This window comes from Pyxicephalus adspersus, chromosome 3 (assembly GCF_032062135.1).
Source record: "Pyxicephalus adspersus chromosome 3, UCB_Pads_2.0, whole genome shotgun sequence".
NCBI classification, from domain to species: Eukaryota; Metazoa; Chordata; class Amphibia; order Anura; family Pyxicephalidae; genus Pyxicephalus; species Pyxicephalus adspersus.
This window is the reverse complement of record NC_092860.1, coordinates 61521395-61539571: the sequence shown is the minus strand read 5'-3', so window position 1 is coordinate 61539571 and position 18177 is coordinate 61521395. Positions and strand designations below refer to the sequence as shown.

The window sequence follows — 18177 nt, the reverse complement described above, 5'->3', positions numbered from 1 at the left end:
GGGAATGTCCTTTGCTGACTTTCCCTGGAGAAACGAAAACTTCATGACGGTTCGTAACTCCAACAACGTGAAACTTGCTTGTGCCTCAGCCATCACAGCTTATCACTAAAAGAAAAAACAGTTTTAAGAATCGCAAAGACCCAATATTTGCACAGTCCCCCACACTCATTTTTCTATTTCATCTGGAAGGGGACAAAGCCAGGAACTTTCCAGCACCCTCTCGTACCTGTTTTCTTTCCTTTAAACCCAAATTTCTCTGGAACTGGGAAGTATAGAAAACCCAAAATGTAGGTGCAAGTGGGTGGCATTTATGGCTAACTCACCCCCCCCCCCCCCAAATATATTACTATGGCCATGTTACAAGATACAAAAAATCCTATCAAAACAAACTACCCTGTCACAAATAACTGTCTGTTTACCTTCTTTGAACCTCATTTTTTCTGAAATGAAAGTGAACATAGAGGCCCCACCACAATACTCATTACTATGTAAGTAGCCTCAAGGGTCCCCAATTTGCATGTTAAATTTAGGGCTCCTGGGGGCACTTAGTTTTGAAACAGCACCCCAAAGTGAGAGGAGATCCCTGTATTTTCATACGTTTTTAAATTTATGAACCCATATCTTGAAATTCTTTAAAGCTTGGGGGCTGAAATTGAAGGTACTAATAGCTATAAGGGTACCCTGTGAAAATTACAAAAAAACAGTTTAGTAGATATGAAGATTTAAACACAATGAGTTGGTAGTATATGACAAGCAGTCATTACAAGGCACCTCATTAAGTTGGAACACTAGACCTGTGGCAATAATTGCAGTGCACAGGAAGGGGGGGCATGAGAGGATATACACAACTGCACTGACAGCTGGATCCAGTCAATGCAGCTGAATAGAGGAACACTTGTTCCTGTGCTCTTCTGTTTTAGGAACACTTGAGTAAATAGGACCCGAAAAGAACATTTTGATGGGTGGGATGAATTAACTTTTCTATGGCACTTGTGCTTCTGGGTCAGTCAGTGGGTGGGGACAGTGGGTTGTGGAGGCAGGTAGTACTTGGAGGTGGTTTGGTGGAGGCAGGTTTTGGGGTAGGACAGGGGGACAAATGTCAGGGGCGTCTCCACATCCGTTTTCATGTGGGGACCCACTGTTGGCCAGGTCTGCCACTGGCAGGGTGGGAAGTCACAAACTGAAATGGGCTGCAGGCTCCTTACAGGTATTTTTCCTCTACTATGGCAACTGCTATTTGTTCCTATAGCAACCTCTGTTCCTACACCAATAGATTTCTCCTTACATCAGTGACAATGGTCATCATGATAAATAAATGTTAATCTCCCTAGCTGGGCTACAAACCACAAATTATTTGTAAAATGCTTTTACTTTACCAGGAGTTAGGATGTCTGTTAACCTCTTTGTCAGATTTTAATGTCCACTACTTTCAGAAAAAAAAATACAGCTTACCTTTAGTGGCGAAAAGCCCTCAATCCGTCTCCAAACTGAGTCTATCAAGTCCTGTGCTATCTTGGCATCTCTCTTCTTTCTGTCGCTGGACTGAACAGCTGGAACGCTCATCTTTCCTCTTTATTCTGCAATTTTCGTCATATGAACTTGCAAAACACAAATGTAAAAAATGTGGCAATCTCTTACATTATGGAAATGCCCCCTGGGATATGTGATGCAAGTATCCCAGGAGTCGTTACCACATCTGAAGTAAAGTCAGAAGAGGAGGCAAACCCACCAAAAATCTTTAAAAAAACATGTTTTTTCCATTGTAATAATTAGATAGCCACCACGTTATATAATGTAAAAAATGTAATGATGGGTCTGCTTTAAAGGACAACAAAAGACATGACCAACAAGACAAAACCAAAGCGCAAACAAAATGCCACCTTGATATTAGTTCTGTCCCTAGCTCTCTTTCATTGTAAATATTGAATAAATAGCAGCTGGGAAAAAAATTGCAAATTTCAATACTTCTTAAAAATAATGGTATTAAACAATAAAAGGCATATATACGTTTGGCCCATTGCAAGTGCATGTACAAATCTGTATTAATGACAGATTAGAAGTTGACAGATCTGAGAAAAAACACAAAGGGTAATTTTCCCTACTGTGGCCATTTTGTTGATATTGTTTGATGATAATGCTTAACCAACAGCTTTGGCTATGACAGCACCGATATGCTAGCATCGAGCTTTCGGGTATCATGTCGGCACTATTAAAAATACATTTTTTACGACGCTATCGATGCAATACAGACAGAATGTTAACTTATCTTCTTGTATAGCTATGCAAACTTGACCATTTTCAGGAAGGAGAGGCGGGTGTTATTTTGTGACATCTTTTGTTGGCAGCCAGTACAGCCTCGATCTTCAGTGAACCCGAACGAAACCTCAGCCAATCTAAACGTCGAGTAGGTGGTACTGGGAAAGGGCACGGCCTATGTGGGCTCCCAGGCGTTTTGAACGGCGGAAGTAAATGGGATCTGGTAACCGGATTTAGTGGCGAAGAGGCATACCTGGCAACCTAACGCGTATGTAAAAAGCGAATAGTCTGTGTTTGTGCCTGTGCCTGAATGTGTGCGTTCATCGATAAGCTACTGAGAAATTAACGCGTTCCGCTATCAATTTCGGCGCTTCTTTTATTAGTATGTTATTCGGTTACATAAGAGGAGAAAGACTGAAGGCCGTTCATAATCAATATTTAAGGTTGAAAAGTAAATTAACGGCGTGTTGAACTTGCGGCAATATGTGCTTTCTTTATACCCCTATTTATTACATTAGACCTTCTTGAAAATGTTACCATATGCAACCATATTCATGTTTTGTTAACGCATTTAAGATGTGATAAAAAAAAAAAAATCACACTGTAAACAATCAAAAATATTTTAGCTGCATAGTAGACATGCTAAATAATTTTTGCCTGAGATGAATAGTCAAGGGACAAAGTGGGGTGTAAAGCGTGCCACTGCACTACTCTCCTCGCCCAAAAGAGGCTCACTGTTGGCTACGTCTATTACTGCCTTAAAGGGAAAATCTAGAGTGGTCCCTTGATGTTGTGTAGCAAGCAATCAGGGACAAACACTGTCTTATAGTGGATTGCAACCCAGGTCACCTACTCAACTGCATCTAGAATTGTAATATACCGTATTCCAAATGCCTGCTAAACAGTTTTTAAAGCAGAGCTAAGAGTTTGGGGGTAGTATGTTGTGATTCTCCCCCCCCCCCCCCCCAAATCCTGCACTGTATGTCAAATATCCAGGCTTCTGCAAATACATGTTTTGCCTAGGCCATTTTAGTAAATTTTTTTCAGACATGTGGAAATTGTAACTGGGTAGTCAAAAAAGTGGGGCAACACACAAATTTAGATTTTTCAGTTGTTTGTGCCAAAGGTGTCCAGTAGCAAGTTAAACGTAATTATTATTAGCAAAATTGTGTTAGTTTTTACCACTATACCATACTTTGTTTTACCTTTTTAAAGTCCTTCCCCTTGTCCCATTTTTCCATTGTCTTTGTTTTATTTGCCAACCGCCTGGCACCCCCATATTGTGACCCAGCTTCCCAGTACCCCATGTTTTGTAAAGAGTGAAATCAATATACTGCAATATTTTAGGCTTATTTTACATTAGTGGTGAATAAAAAACCTTCTAGCATTTACCCCTTTTGAGCGCTTACTGACAACTGCTAGGTGGTAAGGGGAAAATGAAAAAGTGTACCACAATGCTGACTCCTTATAGTGTCTAAAAATACTGAGCCATTTGTTGGAATGTTAACCATTTTTACAACAAAAGTTAAGCAGTAAATGATTAAAACCACTCATGTGTACCAAACATTAGGTTGTGTTCATTTTCTCAGTAAGGCTTTGGTGTTGTTATTGCTTCCTCATGCTAGTAAACTGCCTCAGGAGATGTTACATGTCGCATCTACCCACTGCAGTCTATTAGAAAATAAATGGGGGCAGCAGTGATTGTCCGTCTGCTGTTAAATCTGATAATTCTGTTATTTATTTACTTATTTTTTTTAAGATCCAGTGTTGCCGTTCTAACTGGTGGATGTCATGGTGAATTGCTTGCTCCCACTGCAGGTGTTAACCTGCCCTTAATTAACAAACGTACATCCCAGTATACCAGGGCTCTCCTGTGGGCAACATGGGAATTTTAACAGACTTCCCATTAGAGTTCCAGCTTTTCATTTATTCTTGCAGAGGTTCTGGTGTGGAAAAGATACAGATTAGGAAAAAGATACACAGTGTAAATGTCCCAATTCTCCCAGCAGAGGTGGTATGCTCCCCAGACTTTCACTGACAGCTCTTTCTGCTCAGTGCCTAGACTGAGCTGTTCTCTGATGGCAGCCATCAGGGCAGGAACTGAAAATTGCTGGGTGATCCACCTGGTAAAAACTTCCTAGAGAGAACACTGTAATTTATCATCATAGTGTCTTCTAAGGTTGAGATGCTGTGCTTAGTACATTACATTACATTACTAGTTTACAAAAATGCCACATGCTTCTCTAGTTGCTCTGCTGCAGCATTGGAGGTTGCCGTCAATCTTTCTTTCTTAAATAGATACCGGCGCACACAGTTGTTCATAGAACACTTAAAGCAAGTAGACATAATCTCCTTTGTATATTTCTAGTAATGGCTTAACTAAAAATTAAGCAGGTTGTTTACTTTGGTACCCAGCCACACCATTCAATTTGTATCAAGTCTGGCAAATCTAACATAGCTTGTTGGTAGGTTTGAACAAGTCACAGCTTGACTGTTCTAAAATAGGATATACAGTTAGGTCCATAAATATTTGGACAGAGACAACTTCTTTCTAATTTTGGTTCTGTACATTACCACAATTAATTTGAAATGAAACAACTCTGATGCAGTTGAACTGCAGACTTTCAGCTTTAATTCAGTGGGTTGAACAAAAAGTTTGCATGAAAATGTGAGGAACTAAAGCCTTTTTTGCATGAAAATGTGAGGAACTAAAGCCTTTTTTGCACGAAAATGTGAGGAACTAAAGCCTTTTTTTCACAATCACTTCATTTCAGGGGCTCAAAAGTAATTGGACAAATTAGAAAGCTGAAAATAAAGTGTTTATTTCTAATACTTGGTTGAAAACCCTTTGCTGGCAATGACAGCCTGTAGTCTTGAACTCATTGACATCACCAGATGCTGGGTTTCCTCCTTTTTAATGCTCTGTCAGGCCTTTACTGCAGCGGCTTTCAGTTGCTGGCTGTTTGTGGGCCTTATTGTCCGAAGTTTAGTCTTCAACAAGTGAAATGCATGCTCAATTGGGTTCAGATCAGGTAACTGACTTGGCCATTCACAAATATTCCACTTCTTTGCTTTAATAAACATTGTCCATCTGTATTAAATGCCTCTCAATCAATTTGAAGGCATTTAGCTGGATTTGAGCAGACAGTATGTTCCTGAACGCCTCAGAATTAATTTGGCTGCTTCTGTCCTGTCACATCATCGATAAAGACTAGTGTCCCAATGCCACTGGCAGCCATGCACGCCCAAGCCATCACACTGCCTCCACTATGTTTTATAGATGATGTGGTATGCTTTGGATCATGAGCTGTTCCACGCCTTCTCCATACTTTTTTCTTGCCATCATTCTGGTAAAGGTTGATCTTGGTTTCATCAGTCCAAAGAATGTTTTTACAGAACTGTGCTGGCTTTTTTAGATGTTTTTGAGCAAAGTCCATTCTAGCCTTTCTATTCTTCAGGCTTTTAAGTGGCTTGCACCTTGCAGTGCACCCTCTGTATTTACTTTAACCCCCCTAGCATTCTAATTCTGTCAGTTTTTTGATGCAAAAAGTGATCCTATTTTTTTTTGCATAGAAATTTTTGTTTATTTTGTGGGCCTGTAATTCTTAGGATTAACTCACAGGTATGATAACTTTATTTATTTATTATATTATAATCATAAATTATAATATAATTCATAATTATAAATAATAATTTTTTAAAATAATGAAATAATAGACAACAATGTAATCTTAAAATAAAATATAAAATTAAAAATGTACTTTTATTTTTATTTCATGTTGTGTGGTGTTTTTGTACTGTAAAAACCATTTAAAAGCAGATTACATTGTAATCTGCTTTTAAATTTCCCGCCCGGACACACCCCCCAATACATCATCACTCACATCACCCGGAAGATGTCACATCCTTCTGGGTGATGCGAGTGGGGATGTCCTGCCCGCCTCACACAGACGCTGCTGCTCTGAATCTCCAGGGAGATGCGAAGCACAATGCAGAAGTCCTGCATTGTGCTTCGCATCTCACTGCTGATGCGAGCAGCGGCGTGGCCGGGACCCGGGTGGTATTTAAAAGCAGATTACTCAGTAATCTGCTTTTAAATTTCCCGCCCGGCCATGCCCCCCGACGGACCGGCGCCCTGGCATTACAGCAGGACCATCCGATCGCCGCTGGAGCGTGGGACAAAGGTAAGGGGGGCTTCTAAAATTACCCCGAGTGTGACTCGGGATTACCGCTTTTTGCATGTAAAAGCCACCCCAAGTCACACTCGGGATTACCGCTAGGGGGGTTAATGCAGTCTGCTCTTTATGGTGGACTTGGGTATCGATACGCCTACTTCCTGGAGAGTGTTGTTCACTTTGTTGGCTGTTGTGAAGGGGTTTCTTCACTATAGAAATGATTCTGCGATATCCACCACTGTTGACTTCTGTGGACGTCCAGATCTTTTGGCGTTGCTGAGTTGACCAGTGCTTTGTTTCTTTCTCATGATGTACCAAACTGTAGATTTTGCTACCCTTAATAATGTAGCAATTTCTCAGATAGGTTTTTCTGTTTTTGCAGCTTAAGGATGGCTTGTTTCACCTGCATGGAGAGCTCCTTTGACTGTATGTTGGCTGTTCACAGCAAAACCTTCCACATACAAGCCCCCCCATCAAATCAACTCCAGGCCTTTTTTATCTGCTTAATTGATAGACATAATGAAGGAATTGCCCACACTAGCCCATGAAATAGCCTTTGAGTCAATTGTTCAATTACTTTTGAGCCCCTGAAATGAAGTGATTGTGTAAAAAAAAAAGGGTATCGTTCCTCACATTTTTATGCAATCTTTTTGTTCAACCAACTGAATTAAAGCTGAAAGTCTGCAGTTCAACTGCATCTGAGTTTTCATTTAAAATAATTGTGGTAATGTACAGAACTAAAATTAGAAAAAAGTTGTCCTTGTCCAAATATTTATAAAACTAACTGTATGTTAGCATTAACAATACCACCTTTTTGAACTATAATATGTTATTTGCATACATTTTATTATGACATGACCTACCATTATTGCCAATTTATATTCTAATGCAATGTATTTACTGTAAATCTAGTGAAATTATAAGCGTGTGTATTGAACAGTGGTAAATGTTACACAATATGATGTAAAATGACTAAACCACCAAGTAGGTGATCTTTGTCTAGTCAAAAGAGTACAGTCCCTCGAGGAACGAGGCAGTACTGATTAACATTGTCAATGCAAACAAACATTGTTTATTATATGTTAAATTTGTATTTAATACAAAATAACTTGCCGGGGGCCAGAGGATGTTATCGGAGGGGCAGTTTCACAGCTCCACAGGGCAAAGTGGTGGACCCACTGCGTTACCAACCCAGTGGGTAGGGACGTGCACGGGGCGCATGGTCTAAGCAGTAGCTTGGTCTTCTCCAGAGCCTCTAGAGGTGAGGTTGTTGTGCAGCGAGCTACTGCCAGATTGTGGCCCCCATGCCCGCCAAGGCAGGTGACTGCTAACTAGCAGCAACCAAAACTTAGAGCTAGAGTGAAATCCAAAAGAGTAGTCAAACAAGCCAAAGGCCAGGACAGGCAGCAAACAAGAGTTGTCAGGAAACAAGCCAAAGGTCAGGACAGGCAGCAAACAAGAGTCGTCAGAAAGCAAGCCGGGGTTGGTAGACGGATAACACAGGAACACTACACAGAAACTGGACCAGTAGAAACCTGGGAGTAGAACCACAAGGAACTCCTTGTCCAGGCAACTTCCTGTTGCCAGGCCACTTCCTTAAAACGGGGATGTGATGAGTGTAGGTCCTGTGAGCCACAGACACCAACCCCACCAGCAGGGGGACTGCTGGTGATGAGATACCCTCAGGTGTTGTTCACATGCCTTCCAGCAGAAGGAGTGCGTCTGCGGAACACCCTAGTCCTCTGAGGCAAAGGAAGCAGCTGACCATGAATCATATGACCTGGACCAGGAAGTGTGAAGAGAGTTGGATAGTAATATGATGCATGGCAGGACCTTGATTGGGCAGGATGAGCTTTGGGAATACCATAATGGGTAATACTGGTGGTTAGTCTTTTGCCGACTGTCCGGTTTTGGACACCATTTTCAGAGTCCAAGTCTGAATCTCATCTGTACCCAGCATGTGTTTTTAATTGTTTGAGTTTATACTCATTAGAACCCAGCACATGTGCAATTAGCTCAGTTTCCAGCACATGTATAGTAATCCCTTAATTTTTCTAGCACATATGTGAACCCCTTGACGCCTAACCTTCAGAATATGTCAGTTCACCTCCAGCACATGTATGTGTATGAAGCAAAAGTATAGGATAGTATTCTTAGTAAACAGGAAAGATGGACCAGATGGAAAACTGCAGCAGAAACATGCAGAGGATTAGATCTGCGGATGAGAGGTGGGCGGGGGAGGCATGGCAGCTGGGCAGAGCAATCGGCTAAAACCTTCTGGGGAGAACTATGTACTATTAAACTACTACAAGGTATTACACAGTTAAAACTTAGAACACTAGGAAGTTGGGTCCCAATACACGACATTGGACAGTTGTGGCAAAATACATAGAATGAAAAATTGGATGTAATGGGCAGGCATTACAAAGTTGAAACAAAGTATAGGGAGAAGGTAGAACACTGAAAGAATAGGAGGTTACTGGATACCTATGGCATAAACAACTGGGAGCACTAAATTTGCCGTGTTTTTCAACACCCCCTTTTTGACCACTCGGCTACATCTTCCCACCACCCGGCTGAAAAAAAAATTCTGGGGTGAACACAGAATTGGAAAGCTGTTCATCTCAGCCTTTGGTGAGATTATGACCTTTTATATTGTGCTTTTGACTATTTTTTATAAAACCTATTACATTGTTGTTATGTGCAGCATTCAGCATAAAACTTTAAGTTGTGGACAGCATTCAGAACAAATTAAATGATTTTCATAGAAACCTATGGGAAATCACATTTTGGCTAACAAATGTGATTTCAGAATGAATTATATTATATAGGTATATATATATATATATATATATATATATATATAGGTATATTTTAGCACAGTAGAGAGAGCTTTTTTTTGTCTCTTGCTTTTGGTCAGGTGACTATATATAAATGCACATTCTTATGTGTCAGTCTGCTGTCTCATCCCAAACACTGATGTTAAAGCTCAGCTTTGTTGTTCATGTTAATTACAGAATACCCTTACCCCCATGGTATGAACATAAGAAAAGCAGGAGAAGTTGTTTAGTCTTAACACTTTTGTCTGGCAAATATTGTAACCCTAGAAAACACATATGTTGCTAGTAAGATCGCTAAGAAAAGCTAAAGATAAAAAAAAAAAAAAAAAAAGGGTACAGTTCATAATCGAAAATCCGGCCATCGATAATCAGGATCCTTCAGTTTCCAGGCATGAATTTCAAATTGCATTTTCAATACAGGGACTGCAGTACACTTTTGGCCAATTAGTTTGGCCACTAATGTTTTCATGGCGCTGTTCTGCAGAAACAGCTGTTAGGTCTTGCTTGCTAAACTACCGGTAAATACACGTTGTGCCTGCTCCCTGGAACTGTGCCAGATGTCCGCGGTGCTGTGAGAGGAAGGCTGGCCTATGTGTAAAGGTAAGTATAAAAAAAAATCCAGAATTTTCAAAAATCTGGCGCATCTCAGGTCCGGAGATTGCCGGATTTTTGATTGTCAACTGTACCTGAAAAAAGAGAGCTAGTGCAGCTACCATTTATAGACTGGGAAACTGCAATCTAGATGTCTGTTCTTGGAGAACACTTTAGTAGGGGTTATGGTTATGAAACTGTTTAGTTTGAATTCTTTCCAGATTAAAGCTTCAGTCAAAACTGGAAATTTGCAATGTGTGGAATATATACCTTTTGGCGAACCTACTTTAGGTGAAAAAAAATCGCTTTGATAGCTACTATTAAAAAAAGTCTATACTATTCTACATACTTAACAGTACGCAAAACCCAAACTTTGTTTTTAGGAAGATTTAAAAATTATTTTATTTTTTTGAAGATTGTTTACGGTTGGACATTTTCCATTGTCCTGTAGACACAACAAAAAGTTGCATGATATCTCTAAAATTAGGGTAAATTCCTCTTCTAGACAGTTGTCGACAGACATATTTTGTGAACCCGTGAGAGTTGTCACAAACAGATTTTCCTAAACCACTTTTTCTAAGTATGGAAATGTTTTAACAACCTGCTTTTCTTAGTTATTATTAAACATTGCTTCTCAGGTTTTTTTTTTCCTGGACCAGCTCCCAGAAGGTCGCCATGGGGCCAGATACTTCACAAGCACAGAATTCTAGTTGCAAGATTTTAACATTTAGACCTACCTGGGAGGAGTTTCAGGAATTTGGAAAATACATGGCTTATATAGAATCTCAGGGAGCACACAGAGCCGGCTTGGCAAAGGTAAGTGGTTATTATTTACTAGTTATTTATATACAATTTATTATTGTTAAACACTTTCATAAGTATGTTTCCTTTTCCAATCTCAGTTTATACATAATAATAAGTACAGGAAATACTTGTTGATGTCAGAAATGCCGAATCCCTTTCATTCATATAAGGTTAAAAGACAATATAAACCACGTTAACACTTTTTTTTTTTGTAAGCTACTAGTTTGATTATTCTACCATATAATGATAACCAATGGCGGGTGTGATAATGGGGATAACATTAATTCTTGAGCTCTCCACTAAATATAAACATTTGTCTTGTCTTAGTTTTAAAACAGACCAGGGCCATAAATTTCCCTGTATCAGATATTTCTTGATCTAACAACCAGCATCCTTCCAGACCCTCTAGTTCACAACACCCATTGTAAAATTTGGAGTTTTGTATCTCCGTGTGTCATAAAACTCAGATAAGGCTAGTAGAGTGGCATCTGATTGAACTCTGAGATGTATTCTGAAACCCATTTATTAAAAATCTGTATATTGCCATTATACCATTCTGTATAAAGTAGTAGTTGGCTAATTTGTAACTGGATCGGAGTGGTGAGCATTTTGAGACCAATAACTATTGTCCCAAGCCTCACCAAAGCCTGGAAACCATATTTAGCCTGTTCTGGTCCCAGACATGCCTAGTTTGGTCTCATTGAACCCCGTATTTTGGTGATTAATAATCTGGGGGGATGGCATCTCCTAAAACTTGTACTTATGAATTTATTAATATTAGCTAGAACAAGGGCATTTTGGAAGTGTCCACAAGCATCATAATCCATGTGGAGACAGCCCTTCAGACAACCCCCACCCTGCTGTCATTAGATTGTTGTAATAAGTCCCACCTCTGTGGTTGGCATATAAAAATCCATGTAAGCCTAGCAGAGGGAGCTCTTGACCTGCTAACTCTTTGGTAAAAGTATATGCTTAGTGGAATGGATACATTTTTAGTTTTAGAAATTGAGTCTGTATGAAAAGGTAGGTACAAATTTTGTCAGTTTAGCTATGCAGTCCTGCCTAAATGCATCTGTTTTAAAAAAAAATTCAGCTTTGGTTTTCTGAAGGTAACTGAGCATCATTATTAATTTCTAAGATAAATATAGACCCTCGACATTGTTTAAAAGTAAGCTGTGATAAAACATTAGCTAAACAAAATAGGTCATTGTAGAGATTTAGAGTGAGAAAGAAGAAAAAAAAGGGTTAAAAGGGATTTGGTGCTGAAAATGGTCATCTTCCCCAGATCAGAAACTGGGAGGGATACAAAAAAGAATTTAGTAGAGGGTTAAGAAAGTGCTAGCAGGATAATCAAAATAGGGAGTAAAGAAAAATAGGGAAGACTGTGCTGTAGAAAATACAGCACCAGAACTGGGGGGAAAGTTAGGATCTGGTTTCCCAGTATTAGATTTGCCTGAAAACCTGTCAGGAATTGGTACCAAAAACTTGAGAGCTGTTGACCACCAATGGTGGAGTTGCAGGCAGAAACAAAGTAGAGTACAAAATAAGAAGTATTATTAAACTATAAACCAGTGAGTTGCAATAATATGAGAATGTGAAGGTGAGATGGGCATTGGTTAACTTTTTGCAGGGCAATCAAGAATATCAAATATTCATAACAATGTAATAGTTGGTATATTATGAATGAGAAAAAACACTCAATCTATAAAATAATCAAATTCCCTGAAATTAAATTTGACAACAAGCATGTTTACAGAGGTTCTGTCTATATCGAACATAAACAATTATGTTTCTGTAAGTAAAACTGAGTGGGTTGGGTGGATGTTTTAAGAATTATGCACGTGAACTGGGCAGGGCTGATAACAATATTCAAAATTTTATTGCATTATTTAAGATTTTTGTCAGCTAATTATTGGCAAGGTGTCGCTGCGCTGGGTCACCAAACAAAATAGATCTTGCCTCAATCTAGGAGCACCTGCTGCAAATGAGAAAGGAGTCTACTGGGTACTCAGGCAAGATAAGTATGCTTAGGAGAGGCCTTTTTGTGGAGACACTAGGCTTGATTTAATAAAGTCGTGACCATTTTTTGTGCATAGTATTCTATATCACATGTCTGTATAAATTTCAAAAGGTATTTTTTGACAGTTATGATTTTAGACCTGTAGTAATTTAGGCTAAAACCTCCTTATGTTAACTATACTTGTTTATATATATATATAAACAAGTATAGTTCTTCTAAGTCTTAGTTTTGTTTTGTTCCTCTAGATTATACCGCCAAAAGAGTGGCAACCCAGACGAACCTATGATGATTTGGATGACATGGTTATTCCTGCTCCAATCCAGCAGGTTGTTACAGGCCAGTCTGGCCTTTTTACTCAGTATAACATACAGAAGAAGCCCATGACTGTGGGAGAATATCGCAAATTAGCCAACAGTGACAAGTAAGGCTTCATACTAGAGACATTTTCTAACTGAGTAAACACAGTTGTTTGCCTTTGCTAAATAATACCTGAAAGGAATTTTTTAATATACTTTTTAATTTTTATTTTTGCACTATTTTTTTTTCATTAAAACCTAAAGCTAAACTAGACAGTAAGGCTTAGTCTACACGGACATTTTCCCCAGCGTTTAACCTGAGGCTTTAAAAGCCCATGTTTGAAACTCCCATGCATTCCAATAGGCTAATCTACCCTGGACGTTTCCTTGAGGCACGTTTATGAGTTTACCTGCGTTTATAAGAACTTGAAACGTGAAACTAAAAACGTATAGATGTATAGACATTTTTCTGCATTTTAAAGGCAAGCTTTAAAACGCTTATAAAAGTGCATAAAAACGCATATAAACGCAGTATGATTGTTTACATGCATTTTTAAAAATGTCTGTGTAGACCCAGCCTAAAGTAGCTAGCAACACACAGAGAAGTCCTCAATTCCTCAAACTTCAGCTTAATCTTTTCGAAATTAAGCATTTTACCCATTATTTTTTACCCAGCATTGTACTCAAACTTAGCATTTCCCCAATATTAATATTATTATTATTATTATACAGTATTTATATAGCACCGACATATTACGCAATGCTTTGCAAAGTCCATAGTCATGTCACTAACTGTTCCTCAAAGGGGCTCACAATTTAATGTCCACGCAAATACGGGGAGATCTTACAAACTCTATGCAGATAGAGATTCGAGCCAATGTGGTGTGGTGCCCATGTCCACATATACAAAGCTTGAGAGTGTTTGGTTTTACAGTCCCTCTTAGTTATCAGCCAGTTAATATGTTTCCATCTCTGGGCAGAAATGTATCCGTAGGTACCTGGGTGGCCTGGTCTGTAGTTACCTGATAATGATTTAGGTACCACATTAGCCTTCTGCCAATCCACTATTACCATCCCAGTGATTTAAAGAGTCTCTAAAAATTAGAAACAATGGCTTTGAAATTGAGCTCAGCTCTTTCAGGACGTGGATGTGGATGTAATCCATTGGCCCAGGTGCTGTATCAACATTTTTTTTTATCCAACTGATCTCAATCACATCAATTTTTAAGCCATTGTAGCTTGTTTAAGGCTGTGACATTGCTATTTGCATTTATTACTTTAGTTCTTCCATTTTATTTTTTGTTCACAGAGCTAAAAAGAAGTGATTAGTAAATCCGCCTTTTCTTTATCACCAGTTACCAACTTCTAGAAAACCTTAAAAGGGGGGGCATACATGCTCAGATCTGAGTTTTTTCCTATTAATACATTTTCACATCGTGAAAGATAGTTTTCAACAACAATCGAGTGTGTGTACATAGCCTAAGATACGGGCCAGAATTTGGACTGCCAGTCTGTTTTCTTGGCCTGTTAGCAGTGGCAGCAGAAGCTCACCTGATACATATCAGCTCATCACTTGCTGCCAGCACAGTAGATTACATCACCTGTCAGAGCTTGGCAGAAAAAGTGAGTAATGAAAGACTAGCTTTCGCTTGCTTTTTGGAGCTGGTGTTAATAAGTCTAAAGGGGCGTAACTATAGGGGCATCCTAACTATGTCAGTGTTTTTTTTTTTTTTTTTTTTATATTTTTTATATAACAAGCTCTAAGTTATGGGTAATTCCAGATGCTGGAAATAAGTATTTTTGGCCCCAATAATAAATAGTTGGATAACCCTGAGCTTGATGCATCCATGTTAATCAATACCTGTCCATCACAGGTTTTGCAGATGTTTGATGACAGAATTGTTTCCAAAGGTGCATCAAAAATTTTTGCTACCCTGAATATAGATAGCAAGGGAAAGAACCAATACCCAGTCGGGTTCTATGGAGTCACTTCAGGTGAAGCTGAGGGAGTGCCAGCCCCATATATAAAAATATCCCAATTGCTGGGAAAGGGGAAGAAAGAAGGGAGGGAAAGAGATGCTTTTTGAGGCACTAGTTATCATTGATTAAAGATGATTGTCTTTATTTAATAACTATATAAAAATATTTATACCTAGAACCTAATAAATTTGTATAGGATTACATTACATTCAAAGTAGCTAAAAACAACCGAGTATTGTCAACCTAAATACTATTTTCTGATACATAGTTTTGTAAGACATTTTCAGGTCATTTAAGTCTCAAACCCGACACGTTTCGTTTATAATTGGCTTCAACAGGGGATATCAGTGTTAGTTAGACCCAAACTACAATGTTCAGAAGAAAACCAGGCATAATATCAATGGTTTGTTATAAAACGACATATTCTGATTTGTTTAACAATTATTCATATTATCTTCTGTGTGTGTACAATATATGAAAAATCATACATAGTTTAAAGAGTACATAACAAATACATTCAATACAATAGTAGTAGTAAGATAATGGCTTTCAAATATATGACCGTTATTTCCAATTTGATTGAACTGCGTATATTAGGAAAAGTGGAATAAAGTTTTTCCTACTGCTAATTGGATTGCTGCTGGTTTAATTGCCGTAGTTGAAGTTCCTGACGGGAAAGTATCATCAAGATGACATTTTGTTGAATTTATAATGAACGTAAAGGAAGGTTTCAAGAATTAAGTAAAAGATTGTAAATAGGGTATTAAGGCTTTAAAGTAAAAATACCAGTGACTGTTGATCCAGGGAACATCTGATTGCCTCATGGAATCGGGAAGGAATTTTTTTCCCCTGTTGAAGCAAATTGTACCAGGGTTTTTTTGCCTTCCTCTGGACCAGCTATCATCAGGGTTGCCATTTTGTTGATTATATCATGAACATAAAAGAAAGTTTCAGGAATTAAGTAAAAGATTGTAAATAGAACTTACTTGCTGTATAGGGAATTATCAACTAATGTCCTGTTAAAGGAGATAGTCTAAGCCAATGCAAACGGTAATGTTGAAATCCGTGATACCAAAGGAATTGTTTAATATTCGAAAGATCCTTTCTGGAATATAGGTTTACACAGAAATGTAGCCTTTGATTGTGTCCAATAATAAATTCCAAGGGTGACAACATAGGATGTGCTTACCTTCCTAAAGTTAAGGTTGGTTAAGAGTTTCTGGGATGCGCAGTTTAAGATGTGTATGATGTGTGATCATAGTATTGTCAAATTCTGGACTGTAATTGAGTTGTCACTGCAAAGTACCCCTTTATACCCCTTTATGTGTGTATTAACAAACAAACTATTTGTTATTTTTACTACTGTGTGAGTTTTTGCATCACTCAAGAATGCATGGTTTTCAAACACGATTTTAAACTGTAATATCTCTATGTCAATCATTCTAATATTTTACTACAAACACTTATTTGGGATCATCTTAGTAAAAACTTGAAAAATAATTATGGCTTTCCAATATCTGTATCTTTTTTTTTTTTTTTTACCTTTTACAATTTATGTTTACTATAGGTACCTTTTTCTGCTGATCAACATAGTGCTCTATGAGGCACGGGAGGTCCCCACACGATTGTTTGGGGACGTTTAGATGGAACAGTGCCGTCTATTTGGACTCTGTCTCCTTCTTCGTTAGGGCATTGGTGAATTCCAATGCCCTGGACCTGCTTGGGAGAGGACTAATCCTCCTCTCCATGGTTTGGCAGGTGAGGCACTGTACTGGGCGAGAGATCTATTTATTGTGTAAGATTTATGAACACATACTTGCCATTACCAATAGATACATTTTTATTCTCTTAACAATATGGCACATAGTATTAAAAAAACTTGTAATCCTAATAATTCACATATATATCAGGGTGACATATATACATCCCCTTTATTTTACATAGGATAAACTTTATTTATGTATGTAAGATAGCAGTCTTCATCTTTTTACCCTCCTTTTACTAGAAGATTAGGGTTCTCTGATGTCCTAACTTAACCTTAAAATAATACCCTCCCCTCCTTTAGATTGGTGGGAAAGACGCGCTTAGAAACCTCTGACAGGCCCACCGGGAGGCAATAGCGGCGGAATTCTCCACACTGTTTTCCCCTTGATGGATCTGTCTCCATGCCGGCTTTGTGGAGAGCTTCCGGCGCGGACTTCGGTCCGGGGCCGGGAGCTGCTCCTTCTTTGACATGGGGGGAGTCCACAGCGTGTGGTTAAGCACGCACATGGAGGCATGTATTTAACGTATTTAAAGTCAGCCTGCCCACGGTCCTAGTGCCCTGGTGGCTGGCCGTGGACATGCTGATTCTTCTTTCCACATATCGCAAAAAGGGAGTAATTTTCCCCTATCAATATAAAAGAATTATGTATTTATTATGGAAACCAGGAAACATTTTTTTCACTTCCTAATAAATATATTTTAGGTGCAGACTTGTGAACTTCTTTTTCCTTACTACATCCCTAATCCACACAGGGACAGACTATACTATACTCCCCATGTAAGGTTTTTTTAGCTTGATCAATCAGTCAAATATAGAAAAGTACTTATGCACTTTGCAGTGACAACTCTTTTAATTACAGTACAGAATTTGACAATACTATGATCACATCATACACATAAACTGCGCATCCCAGAAACTCTTACCCAACCATAACTTTAGGAAGGCAAGCATATCCTATGTTGTCACCCTTGGAATTTATTATTAAACTCAATCAAAGGCTACATTTATATGTAAACATATATTCCAGAAAGGATCTTTGGAATATTAAACAATCCCTTTGGTATCACAGATTTCAACATTACACTTTGCATTGGCTTAGACTATCTCCTTTAACAGGACATTAGTTGATAATTCCCTATACAGCAAGTAAGTTCTATTTACAATCTTTTACCTAATTCTTGAAACTTTCTTTTATGTTCATGATATATTCAACAAAATGGCAACCCTGATGATATTTTTCTGTCAGGAACTTCAACTACCGCATTAAAACTAAATCTAATTAGCACTAGGATTATATATCCGAAGAGTGATTAAAACCACCAACACACAAAATAATTGTAAGTAATGTAAGTACCTCAAAACTTTATTCCAATTTTCCTATTATACGCAGTTCTATCAAAATAAGATTAGGTTCTAGATATGGATATTTTTATAATTAATCCCTCCCTTT

At 38.4% G+C, this 18177-nt stretch overlaps 1 protein-coding gene and 1 long non-coding RNA gene across 14 annotated transcripts in view; one reads left to right on the top strand and one right to left on the bottom strand.

Annotated features, from left to right (window-relative positions):
* Window positions 1-2130, bottom strand: part of LOC140326377 (uncharacterized) — a 146651-nt gene extending 144521 nt beyond the window's left edge. For all 3 annotated transcript variants that reach the window (XR_011919849.1, XR_011919850.1, XR_011919851.1), the window contains exon 1: window positions 1453-2130. This is a non-coding gene — a long non-coding RNA (uncharacterized lncRNA). The remainder of the gene's footprint in view (window positions 1-1452) is intronic.
* Window positions 2131-2390: 260 nt separating this feature from the next.
* The window catches only part of KDM4B (lysine demethylase 4B), a 189640-nt gene continuing 173853 nt past the window's right edge, over window positions 2391-18177 (top strand). For 7 of the 11 annotated variants that reach the window (XR_011919846.1, XR_011919847.1, XM_072404900.1 and 4 more), the window contains exons 1-3: window positions 2391-2524; window positions 10501-10678; window positions 12932-13107. Coding sequence is in view for 7 of the 11 variants with exons in the window: in XM_072404900.1 (XP_072261001.1) it covers window positions 10538-10678; window positions 12932-13107 (317 nt within the window). In the remaining 4 variants the exon portion in view is untranslated. Of the gene's footprint in view, window positions 2525-10500; window positions 10679-12931; window positions 13108-16529; window positions 16721-18177 lie in introns of those variants that run through there. The other 4 variants (XR_011919848.1, XM_072404907.1, XM_072404906.1 and 1 more) reach the window with 3 other exon arrangements.